This window comes from Dendrobium catenatum, unplaced genomic scaffold (genome assembly GCF_001605985.2).
Source record: "Dendrobium catenatum unplaced genomic scaffold, ASM160598v2 fragScaff_scaffold_1125, whole genome shotgun sequence".
Taxonomy (NCBI): Eukaryota; Viridiplantae; Streptophyta; class Magnoliopsida; order Asparagales; family Orchidaceae; genus Dendrobium; species Dendrobium catenatum.
Genome location: NW_021319587.1, coordinates 936,777 through 949,723, shown reverse-complemented (window position 1 = coordinate 949,723; position 12,947 = coordinate 936,777). Strand labels below are relative to the sequence as shown.

The window sequence follows — 12,947 nt, the reverse complement described above, 5'->3', positions numbered from 1 at the left end:
GCATAATAGATTGATGATGAGTGTATGTGGGGAATTAGCAATAATTGCAGTCAATCCAACAGTCAACAACAATATGCAAATAAACACATCGATCTTTTATGGACTATTGAAGTTCATGTGCCACGAGTTCAATAAGTCACTAATAAAGATGAATGAGGGAGTTGTAGTTAACATAACTCACCTATGAATCAGTCATGAAAGTAGACGCATATGTCCCCTTTAAATAGAAGAATTTGACATGCAATGAACACAGTAACCTTCTTACAAGTAGAGACCAAATTGAAGGGATAACAATATGCTTACAATCAATAAATAATATAAAGTTCCTAAGGAATTTTGAAGATCTTTAAGCCAATCAGAATACAAATATCTATAAGCAATGTAGCTAGGTTCATCATGCATATTTCAAATCACCTCCAAGGATAACAAAAAAAGACTTATAAAACACAAGCAACATGTGACAAATGATACAATACATTCGTAAGCAAGGTGTGAAGGGCCATTAGCATATGAAATAACTGCTTTACAATACTCCTACAATCAACCATTATTCAATGGTCAACCAATATATTGATCTTATGCAAGTCGAGGGTAGATGATATATAGCAAATGCACATGTTTACAAGCTTTTATAGGAAACTTGCTATATGTGAAAAATATCATCTATAAATAAAATGCGAAGTGATATAGCAAATGTAAGTGCCTATGGGCTGCTGTGAAATACCCATCGTGCACTCAATATATCATCTAAGGGAAAATACAGAATGTCTATGACAAATATGAGCCTCTACGAGCTGTCGTAAAAGACCTGTCAAATATTACAAAAATACTCCTACACATGCACCATAATTTGTATACACATAAGTGCAAAAAATGGGTAAATGTAATTACACAACCCGCATGGGCCCCAACGAGTGTGTCGTAGGAACATGCATGACATCTAGGGATGTAATATGGGTTAATAAATTAAAACCTGATCCTCCTAAGTGGGTAAATAGGAATCCATAATGTTCAATAAATAATTATAAAATACTCCTAAACACCTGTATGGGCCCCGATGAGCATGTTATTGGTACACACATAATGTCTAGAGATGTTGCGTGGGTCAATAATGAACGTAAGTTTGAGCCTAGTCCTTCTACATTAATATATAAATTAAAGCCGACATAGTTCGAACCTCTAAAAAAATATATAATCAAGGTATCGACTGATACATTTATTTTAATATGTTTATATAAGGCCTTTAATGTCTATGACAAAAGAAATTCACCAACAAAGGCATAAAGCCTACGAGTAACCCAATCCTCTATCGACACCTTGACAGAGTTGACAAGATTTAGTTCATAAATGGAAATGATCCCAAACACCCCGATAATATCCATGTTGAATGCATATCTCAATTGGAGGGGTTAATTTTAAATATTTCAAAATGCCCTCAAATTTCCATGAAATTCAAGTATTTTTCAAGTTATCTCGAAGTCACTCCCAATGATGGTCGTATTGAATGAAAATCTTAACTGGAGGGGTTAACTCCAAAAATTCAAAATGCCACCCAAATATTCAAAATCTAAAAATTTGAAAATCTCAAAATCCAAAAATATTTAAAAATTGAAAATAAACCATCCAACCACTTAAAGCAAAATCCATCCACCTTCCATAATAGTTATTGGGGTAGACAAATCAAAATTTACTTTAGCTTGCATATATAGAGCTAATATCTAATAAAAAAATAATATTAAGATCCATTCTAAAATAATCTCCTGCTAGTAAGAATATGGTACGTGTCATCTGACCAATAATTTTGTCGCTAAATGGCACCGCATGATAAACAGTTATGAATCGGGGCCCTCTAAACTGAGTGATTCTACCACCAAATGGCAGCACGAGATAACAATTATAGACAGAGTCAATACGTTTCTTAATGGCATCAAATCCTTAAGATATGAATCAATAAGGTATAACTAATAGGGAAAAAAGCCCTCTATTAGTAAGGTGAATTCAAATTTGTCCCCTCAGACAAATACTCTCCCCAGGTCTACAAGTTACCCTTAGACTAAGTAACCCATGGCTACCAACAAGGATCCTTCTGTCAGTTTGCAACTACCCCCTCTAACTAAGTAGATTAGGGACCATGATGGCCTGGGACAACAAAATCATAGGATCTTAATTGGGTCAATTATACATTCCACCACCATCCACTTTAAGTGCAAGATGGTGAAAATTTCTAATTTTAAATATTAAATCTCCAATATTCAACCTATGCTTCTACTATATGCCAGATAACACATATTTTCTACATATCTGAATGTCGACTAGCCTTAATCGAAAGTTCTCTCTCATGATTGGGAGGGTAATTAACTCTAGGGGCTTGCACCTATAGGAAATAAGAACTCAGATCTAAAGCCCTAGTAAAATTAGGGCAAAATCTCTGGGTAGTGTCTTATCTACAAACTCATCTTTCTTCCCAAAATTTACCTCGAAACTTAAATATATTAAAACTCCCTCTAAAAAAGCTACGGGGGAGGCAATAATACTATCTTCTACACTCAACATTTCCAATAAGATTAATGCTTACCCTTAACACCAAAGCCAATGCCCATTGTCAACACAAACATTAAATCTCATCATGAACATTGATATTAAAACATATTATCACCAATAATGTAGACATCCATTGTTAAAACTAACATTGACATCCTTAGAATTGATGTTCATCATTGATTAGAAGATTGATGCCTTGCTCACTAATAAGGCTTATGCTTGCCATAACCAATAAGCTAGAGGTTTAATGTTGACACCATTATCAATCCATATTATCACCAACAAGGTCAACACTTGCTATTGAAACTAAAGCTAGCACTCACCATCACTAATAAGACCAATGCATGATATCGGTGTCAAGATTTGTATCTTTCATTTCCACCAAAAGTGATATATATGGTCAATAGTTGTCAATGCCCTCCATTTTCAATAAGGCCTACATCCCCTATCAACACTAATACTAATGCCCATCATTGACACCAACATTAATGTATGCATGAACCAACAATACTATAACTTATTATCAACACCAACATCAGTGCCTATCACTAACACCATTGTCAACACCTATCACCGCTAAGAAGGCTAACGCTTGTTGTCACCAATAAGGTTGAAACATGCTGCTAAGACCAATGTTGATGTCTTCCATTATAGTAAGATTGATATTTAGAATTGATATTGGAATTAACACCTCGCTTTGAACCCAATATTGATGTCCATCATCATCAATAAAATTGATGTTCGTCGTCGTTAATGAGATAGATACATGTCATCGAGAGCAACATCAACTTTTATTATAAAAAATAAGCTCAACTTCTACCATCTTCACCAGCATTGATATCTGTCATCGCTAACAAGGCTAATTCATACTGTTCACACCAGCATTGATATATGACATCTATATCAAGGTTGGTGCTTGCAAACTCCTCTATTATATGGAGTATAACTAAGTTGGCAGTCAATGATCTCTTGATTATAAAACCAATGTCTCAAGACACTCTAAAATTCAACACATTAAAGTGATCTTAAAAAATTCATATTTATTATATTATATAAATGTATTCTTTAATTATAAGGAAGGATATCATTTATAACATAATACTAACAATAGTAGAATCATTTCAATTAGGTTTAACCTCATGACTTTTTCTCTTCCCGAGTTTTTCATATATAAATCACATGTCTTTTATGAGTTATTATCAACTTATCTTATTACCATGTGTGTAGAATTTTCATATGATACTTAGATAATAAAATTTCTCTCTTCGTCTCGACAAATATTATAGCGTACAATAATAATGATTAAAAAAAAAATTCAGTCAAAATAAATTAAATAAAATGAATTATTTAGATTTAATAAACAAAATGTAGAGGATCTCTTTGAGGGATTGCTTTGTTGAAATTATTCAAAATTCAAAGATATTTTAAATGCATTGTACTATAAATAGAATGTATTTGGAATACTAAAATTTATTTTGTTGTTTGGAATTGAGCTGGATCAAAATTTAGGAAAAAAATGACCAAGCCTAGGGATGATTATATAGCGATGTCAGATATGTATGAGGTGTCGTGACATTGTTAGTGGAAATTGATGTTATTATTTATATATCTTTTTTTACTATGAAAAACTCTCCTTTGATCTTTGTTATGCTGGAAATTCTAGAAAAAGGGCCACAGTTTTGAAAAAAGATCACAAACCCTGCATCATTAAGTGTTATCACGCTCTAAGCATTGAAGCACTAGAGAAGAATAAATACCTAGCAAAATGACACATCGATTTAGACTCAATGCCATAATAAAGACATCCAGTAGCACCATAGTACTAGTTCACTTCAACAATGTCGCAACGAAACCATTTGTTGCACTGCGGTGCTAGTGTCAGTTATGGTGTTTAATAGAAATAATTTTTTTCATAGAACTTGTGAGGGTTGGCCATTAATTTCTTGTGCAAAATAGTGTGAGAGTGTCAGTAGAGAGTGAAGGAGAGGGAGTGCAAAAGGGAAGTCAATTTTTATGTAAATAGTATTTGTAATCAATTGTAAAAGCACTTTAGGGTGGCATATGCACTTAAACTCCTTGTTCATCTTATTCTTAGTATTCAATAGAAACTATTTTGCATGCTTATCAATTCATGGCTAACTAATTTTCTAGTTTTAGAGTTGTGATGTATGAGAAATCATGTTTTGCTCAAGTTGACTCTAATTCTTATAATTATTTAAATGTGATTTTCAATTCTTTTTCTCTTCATTTATTCTTACATAAGTTGTGCACTAACTAAAATCAGGTGTAATTTAATATCTCGACAAAGGAGTAAAGGAACAAATAGGAGAATTGAAATGAAAATTAACCATGTATAAACATATGATGGCTAGGGGCTTGAAATCTAAGGAGATATAATTATTGTTGAGTGAAAGCTTAACTTAAAACTCTTGCAAACTCAACAGAGACTATGAGTGAATTTGTTATGATTCACAACATATTTTAAAAGAGTGTAACTTTTGCAAACATGAATTTGTTCAGCATCATAAGTTCTGAACACTTTTATACAGAGAACTTTTGATTTCAACACTTACAATAGGAACTTTAGAAAACTCTTTTTAATTTGGTTGGTAGGATAAATTGTGTGGTTCACATAGACCGCACTAGGGTTGTCATTGGATAGTTCAAGTCCTCATGTGATCAATGCTCAACTCACGTCTTTATTACTTAAACAACATGTGCACTTGCGTAAAATTTAGTCTTTGCTTAATTCAAAACCTTTGCATTTTTTATTGCAAGAAAAGTATAACCTATGTCAGACATCGATGGAGATAACTTCATGGGGAAGTCGATGAGAGGCATGTGCAAGTGTTGTGTGTGTCACGATGACCATGTCATGCATCATGTTGGTTATTGTGTGCATCATGCTAGATGAGATGGGTTCACTAAAAACTTCATGTGTTGTGTGTGTAGATCTCACTAAAAAGATCGCTTGGACAGATGTATAACTAGTGTCATGAAGGATAGAGAGTTGTGTTTGATTCTCTGATGACATATTGTATTTATAATGTAAATTTTCTCAACAAATTATTTTAAATTTATTTTTTCTTTCAATCAAACACATAGAATTTCAAAATTCTTACATTTTATTCATCATGCACTCGTTATATATCCTAATAAATAGACCAAAAAAGAGTTTTAAATGATCACTGTAATGGGCTATTTAGTTTGCTAAAAAAAGGAAAGTTGAGTAAATTGAATGCAATGTAATAAGACTATAATGTATTTGAAATGTTTGAAGTTATTTCAATGAATGTAACATGATTGCATGAGATTACTTTTTGCATGGCTTGAAGTTAAATGACTGCAATGTAAAGTTCTAAATGATGGTGGTTGGCCGATTGAGGCCAACGGCAAGTGGCAAGGGCAAATGACCGGAGCAAGCGATGCTCAACACTGACTATGATAGCTAGCGACAACGGTGGGCAACAGGTTATGGTTGGCAGCAGACAGGTAATGGCCGGTAAGAATTATGACAATTTAGCTTTACCTCAAAATTGAATAAATTTATGCAAAAAATGAATTAGAATACTCGGCATTATATTTAGAATACTTTACACTGTATTATTTGCCTTGTAATCAACCACTAATATTTTCAAATGTTAATTAATTATTAAATTATTCAGTGCTTGAATCACCACTCTTACAGTTTACTTCTAATTAAAATTCTGAAGACCTGAAATCACTTTCCTGACTGTTTACAGTGGCCAAACGCATTATTACTTTAATCAAGAATGTCTTACTTTCTTCTCGATGTGACGGCATTACCGTAAATCAATAATATTGTTACTGTTAGTTGTGAACGCCTATGAACCTTTCTTGGTTTTTCCATTAATTTATTGCGCCTGGTGGAAATTCGAGGAAGCGATGGCTTCCCCATCAGGGTCTTCAGAGTCTTCGTTGAATGCCGCGTTGAGAATCGCATCGGCGACCCGCCTTTTCCTGAGATCCCTTTTCCTTCTCTTAAGGGAGAATGACTTTTCAGCTAGGGTTAGGGCTTCGGAGGCCAAATTTGCTGCAGTTCGTATGCTTCACTACGGAGCTTGCCGGTTAATGATAAATTCTAGATTTTCTTTTATTGCTTTTCTTAATTTTGGTGTTAGATCGTGCTGAGATTGATGAGGTCGTGTAAAATTGGGATTTTTAAGGGTAACCAGTGTTTGCCTCAGGAAAGTTTTTTTTTTTTTGTTTTGGTGTGTGCGGCTATGCTGGTGTGAATCATCAAAAAATTTAACCTTGGACTCAACTCTTTAGCTTGTTTTACCTAATTTTGCTCCAGCGGGATTCTGAATTGGGTCTGCTGGACTTATGTTATCGTGATAAAAAGATTTCAAAGAAGAAACACTCTTTAATCCACTTTCTTGGTTTTGGTTGGTTCTTTTGGGAGTAGGAGTTGTATTTTTACTGAGTTTCCATGAATATTGAGCTTTTCATTTTCATAGGGGTTTACTCTTCTTTCCAACAAGCTGTTTTTGCTCATATCTATGCGTGTATTGAATTTCTTGAATAATTATTTGGTGTGCTTAAAGTAAGAAGATTGTGTGCAAAGCTGTGTATTGGTTCTTATTCTGTCATGTATTATAATGAATTCTGAAACTTTAGATTTGATCATTTACAGTTAAAAGTGGAAGGGTTTTTATGTGCGAGCAAAGAATTGTGCTTGACAGTGATTTTAACATAGTTTTGTATTTTCTACTTTGCTACAATAATCTTCATGTGCTTGATTTTTCAAATATAATGTCATGCTTATTTTCTTGCTTAGGATTGTGAGAATTCTCATTTTTTAACCAGAGGTTTCATTCTCATCAACTATCTCTCACATGCAATATGTTATGATTTTATGAATCAAATTTGAATTCTAATATGCATTTTAGAGAACCTATTCTGTGATTCGAATGCTTTACTACAACAACAACAACATCAAGCCTTTGTCCCACTACGTGGGGTCGGCTACATGAATCCTTTTTCACCATTATGTCCTGTTAAAAGTCAAATTCTTATTTAAATCTAATAAAGAAATATCATTTCTAATATTTTCTAACCAAATCTTTTAGGTCTACCTCTACCTTTCTTAACATAAGTCAAATCTAATACCCCAACTTTCCTAACTTAATGCTTTACTCTTGTATTAAAATGGAGATGACATATCCATACTCCAGGTCTACGTTCTTCTTGTTTTCCTTGCATAATCAGATGAGTAGCTTTATTGTGTTGTATGCCATTACGGATAATATAAAGCAGATTTGATTATTCAAGATTTCCTGTGCAAACCAGTCTACTTTTACCCTGTACCATTGCAAATATGACGTGTCTTATGTTCTTGTTTCAATGGTGGTGTTTTTGTCCTAGAATTCAACTAGATTTTAGAATGTACGTGGAATAAGTTGATTTGTAGTGCTAACTTGTCCCAACTTCTGATGTAGGTAGATATCAACTTGGTATAACTTGGATAATTATATCAGAGAATAGTGGATTCCTTACAGTTTAGGGTTTAGGGACAGCAGTTTACTTTGCATTCACTGTTTTTGCTTATGGAAAATAGAAGCTATGTTAGCCTCTTTCAAATCTTGTTGTTGATGCTGTTGAGCAGCAGAAACTATTCATCCCAGCTGGATGTGGAATGCTTGAAATCCATAAAGCAGACTCTAAAAGACCCTGGTGGTATTCTGGCAAATTCTTGGAAATTCGACAACACAACTGATGGATTTATATGCCCTTTTACTGGTGTGGAATGCTGGAATCCAGGTGAAAACAAGGTCCTTAACCTGCGTCTTGCGAACATGGGTCTTGAAGGTGAATTTCCATCAGGGCTTGAGAACTGTACAAGCATAACTGGAATAGATTTGTCTAACAACAATTTAACTGGACCCCTACCTGCTGATATTTCCAAGAAGATACCCTTTGTGACGAACCTGGATCTTTCATTCAACATTTTCAGTGGGGAAATCCCCATCGGTATTTCAAATTGTAGCTTTCTGAATGTTATTAACCTTCAACACAATCATCTTAGTGGTTCTATTCCATGGCAAATGACAATTCTTGGTCGTCTGACAAGCCTCAATGTTGCTGAAAATCAGTTGTCTGGACCTATCCCTCAATTCAACTTTTCAATGACAGCTTTTAGCTTTGCAGGCAATCCGGGGCTTTGTGGGGCACCATTGGCGGCGTGTCAAGGACCTGCGAAGAAGGACAAAACTAGTGTCATTATTGGCTGTGTTGTAGCTGGTATCAGTGTAACCCTCCTAATCGTTGGAGTTGTTATATACTTTTGCTTGCGCAAAGATACTGTCAAGAAGAAGAAAAAAGTACTGTTAGATAACATGTGGGCGAAGCATTTGAAGGGAGTCAGAGGAACCAAGGTATTCTGGACCGTATATTTTTATCTCTTTTCCTTCATTTATCAAGCAATGATCAACTATTTTGAATTCATGGTTAATGATTCAGGTTTCTGGTTTTGAGAAGTCAATTTCGAAAATGAAGCTCAGCAGTCTTATGGAAGCAACTAATGACTTCAATGTGGAAAGCATCATTGGAACTGGGAGGACTGGTACTATGTACAGAGCAATTCTCCCTGATGGTTCTACTTTTGCAGTCAAGAGACTGCAAGACTCTCAGCATTCTGAGACTCAATTCATAGCTGAGATGAATACCTTGGGTGCTGTGCGGCATAGCAACTTGGTTCCCCTGTTAGGATTTTGTATAGCAAAGAAAGAGAGGTTGCTGGTGTATAAACACATGCCCAACGGTAATCTCTATGACTCGTTGCATCCAACTGACGCTGAAGTAAGACATGTTTTGGGTTGGCCACTTAGGCTAAAAATCAGCATTGGAGCTGCAAAAGGCCTGGCATGGCTTCACCATAGTTGCAATCCCCGGATTCTTCATCGAAATATCAGTTCAAAATGCATTCTCCTCGATCATGATTTCGAACCGAAGATATCGGATTTCGGACTTGCAAGACTCATGAATCCAGTTGATACACATCTTAGCACATTTGTCAATGGTGAGTTTGGCGACCTGGGCTATGTGGCTCCTGAATATGGACGCACTCTGACTGCCACTCCAAAAGGTGATGTTTATAGCTATGGAGTAGTCTTGCTTGAATTGGTCACTGGTGAAAGACCTACCAACGTATCAATTGCACCTGACAGCTTCAAAGGAAGCTTGGTGGACTGGATAAGCTATCTTTCAAACAGCTCCCTTCTTCAAGATGCGATTGATAAATCTTTGATTGGGAAGGGATATGACAATGAGCTTCTTCAGGTGCTAAAAGTTGCTTGCTCGTGTGCTCTTTCAGTGCCCAAGGAGAGGCCTACAATGTTTGAAGTTTACCAACTTCTTAGAGCTATTGGTGAGAAATACCAATTTACTACTGATGATGATTTACCAATGCTGCTGCCAAGTACTGATGGTGATCTCGATGAGCTTATTGTCGCACAGTGAGGGAGCTTATTAGACTCTATCCATGAAAGCCATTGTGGCTCTATAGGAACAGTGAAGGTCCAATTTATCACTTGAGGGTTATTTGTTGATCTTCTTGCTGGCTCTCCTGTTTATTTGAACCTTCCACTTCTGCATGTAGCACAGAGGTGACAGGCAAGAGCGTTCTAAGAAATAGTTTTTTAGTTATGTACACACTTTGTCAAGTAGGCAGTTGTTTGAGCATATTTCCATGCTGTTGACTGGATACCTGTGTATTTTATGCTTGATATCTTAATATTGAGAAGGAAATTGGTACCCATCGTCTTGATCTTACTATATTTTAAAATAATAAGTGACTGATTTTTAAGAAACTGTTTTACTAAAAAAGTTACTTTATAAAGAAATAGAAAAGTCAATCCCAAAGTAAGGCTTCATTTGGGACTGTTTTCTTATTGCTTCTTAAAGCAGCTTTTTAGTATAAAAATTTAAATTTTTGCATTAAAAAATTGCATTAAAAAATAGTAAGAAAGCCGTTCCAATTAAAGTCTAAGACTTTGTTTGGGACTCTTTAATGTTTGCATTAAAAAATTCCTTTTCTTACTCAACATGTCTCTACTGAGGAGTTAAAACTGCTGTTTTCTCTAGATCTTCCACCTCTGCTCCGGCCCCGGATGGTTTTAATTATCATTTCTACAAATCAGGCTGGCATATCATTGGTCCGCTTATTTGTAAAGCTATATGTTCTTTTTTTTGACAAAGGTTACATTCCTAGTGGGTTTAAGGCTACTGCCCTTTCTCTCATTCCCAAGCACAACCATGCTTCCTCTATCTCTGATTTGCAATGTCACTTACAAAATTATTGCTAAGATTATTGCTAATAGACTTGTGCCCATCATGCCTCATATTGTTAAGCATAATCAACCTCGCTTTGTTAAATCCAGAGTTTCTACTGTCAACATTCTTTTAGCAAAAGGTATTCTTCATTCTTCTAGTATTAAGGGCAACAACAATTTCTTCTGCACCAATTTTTTATTCAACGCAAAAAAATAAATAATAGAATATTCAAATATTCTCTATGCATGACTATTGTGCCTCCATGCATATGTTCAAACATTCTCTATGCATAGTTTTATTAATAATCTTTTAAACGAGTTAGCTCATGAGTTATGATCAAGCCGAGTTCAGGTTTACTCAAATTTTTCAGCATTGGACCAAATTTAACATTTGCTGGATTTTGTTCATGGATAATTTTTCTAAGCCAACTTCTAGTAATCCTTTAGCCAGTTTTTGCAGTGTGCTTAAAATGTTTAAAGGTGTGCTTAGAAATGAAAAGTGGTCCAATGCTGGAAATATCAAGTCTTATATGGATGAGCTTCATTCTATTCAAAAGGATTGGATTGAGAAAGTCCATGCTGACCCACTTAATTCTCAATTAAATGCTTCTCTCAAAGAGATTAACTCCAGAATCTCTGACTTCACTTCTATGATGGCCTCTTGGATTATTCAAAGAGCAAAAGTCAATTGGCTAAAGAATGGGGAGGAAGACTTGAAATATCTTTATGCTAAAATCAGGAGCAGGAAAAGAAATTCTCAGGCTGATTACGTTTCAAATATTATTCAATATTTTCAAGATCTTTATAACCCCCCTGCCTCCTCACTGACGGATATGAGTATTTTCCCTTCATGTTTCACCATCTCTGCTCACTTCATTCCTTCTCTTACTCAACATGTCTCTATTGAGGAGATTAAAACTGCGATTTTCTCTAGATCTTCCACCTCCGCTCCGGGCCCGGATGGTTTTAATTATCATTTCTATAAATTAGGCTGGCATATCATTGGTCTGCATATTTGTAAAGCTATTTGTTCTTTTTTTGACAAAGGTAACATTCCTAGCGGGGTTAAGGCTACTGTCCTTGCTCTCATTCCCAAGCACAACCATGCTTCCTCTATCTTTGATTTTAGACCCATCGCTCTTTGCAATGTCACTTACAAAATTATTGCTAAGATTATTGCTAATAGACTTGTGCCCATCATGCCTCATATTGTTAAGCATAATCAAGCTGACTTTGTTAAATCCAGAGTTTCTACTTACAACATTCTTATAGCAAAAGATATTATTCATTCTTCTAGTATTAAGGGCAACAACAATTTCTTCTGCGCCAAACTAGATATTCGGAAAGCTTTTGACACTGTATCTAGAGCCTTTTTAATTGATAGACTAGCTATTAAAGGTTTCCCTTATAGTGTTGCCAATTGGATAAGGGCTTGTATCACTGATGTGAACTTCTTTATTATTGTGAATGGGGCTCTTGAGGGATATTTTCCCTCCTCTTCTGGTTTAATGCAAGGACGTCCCCTTAGCTCTTACCTTTTCTTCATTGTTATGGATGCTTTTTCCTCTCTTTTGGATGAGGGTGGTTTTAAAGGTATTGGCTTTGATGGTTTCAATCTCACTCGTCTTCTGTACGCAGACGATGTATTAATCTTTGGTGAAGCTAGCATTGAAAACTGCTCTGTTTTGTCTAATATTCTGAATACCTTTGGTAAAGTCTCTGGATTACATTAACTTTGAAAAAAGTTCTGTTATGTTCCCAAAGAATCTGAGAAACAAAGAGGAGATTTGTCAAGCTTTGTCCATATATAATATTAGCCACAAAATTACTTACTTGGGAATTCTACTTTCTTTCTATTCTTTAAAAGTGGCTGACTTCTTGCCTTTGATGGATAGCTTGACCAAAAAACTCTCTGGCTGGAATGCACATCTTCTCTTGTTTGCTGGGCGTTTACAATTTCTGAAATTTACTATTTTAAATTCCATAGCATACTAGATTCGTGGTTCAATATTGCCCAAAACTACTTTGAAATTTGTTAGGAATATTTCTTCTAAGTTTCTGTTGTTCGGGGACATGGACAGTAAAAGCAAATTGCACATGATTGCGTGGGAT

General features: G+C 35.2%; 1 protein-coding gene across 4 annotated transcripts; it reads left to right on the top strand.

Moving 5' to 3' along the window:
* The first annotated feature begins 6,406 nt into the window (after window positions 1–6,406).
* LOC110095564 (probably inactive leucine-rich repeat receptor-like protein kinase At5g48380) lies at window positions 6,407–10,321 on the top strand. 4 transcript variants are annotated; one of them, XM_020821161.2, is made up of 3 exons: window positions 6,407–6,600; window positions 8,004–8,939; window positions 9,025–10,321. In XM_020821161.2, the coding sequence occupies exons 2-3, from the start codon at window positions 8,112–8,114 to the stop codon at window positions 10,021–10,023; spliced, it is 1,827 nt and encodes a 608-aa protein (XP_020676820.1). In that variant the 5' UTR covers window positions 6,407–6,600; window positions 8,004–8,111; the 3' UTR covers window positions 10,024–10,321. The 4 variants fall into 4 exon arrangements, with proteins under 4 accessions (XP_020676820.1, XP_020676819.1, XP_020676818.1 ...); XM_020821160.2 differs by having other exon boundaries at window positions 6,407–6,629; window positions 8,008–8,939; XM_020821159.2 differs by having other exon boundaries at window positions 6,407–6,629.
* Window positions 10,322–12,947: the final 2,626 nt, after the last annotated feature.

Bases quoted from the DNA above. Each gene is read 5' to 3' on its own strand.
- LOC110095564 (XM_020821161.2), top strand. From the start codon at position 8,112: ATGGAAAATAGAAGCTATGTTAGCCTCTTTCAAATCTTGTTGTTGATG. The intron at 8,940-9,024 runs GTATTCTGGACC...TTAATGATTCAG, and splicing joins AGGGAGTCAGAGGAACCAAG to GTTTCTGGTTTTGAGAAGTC.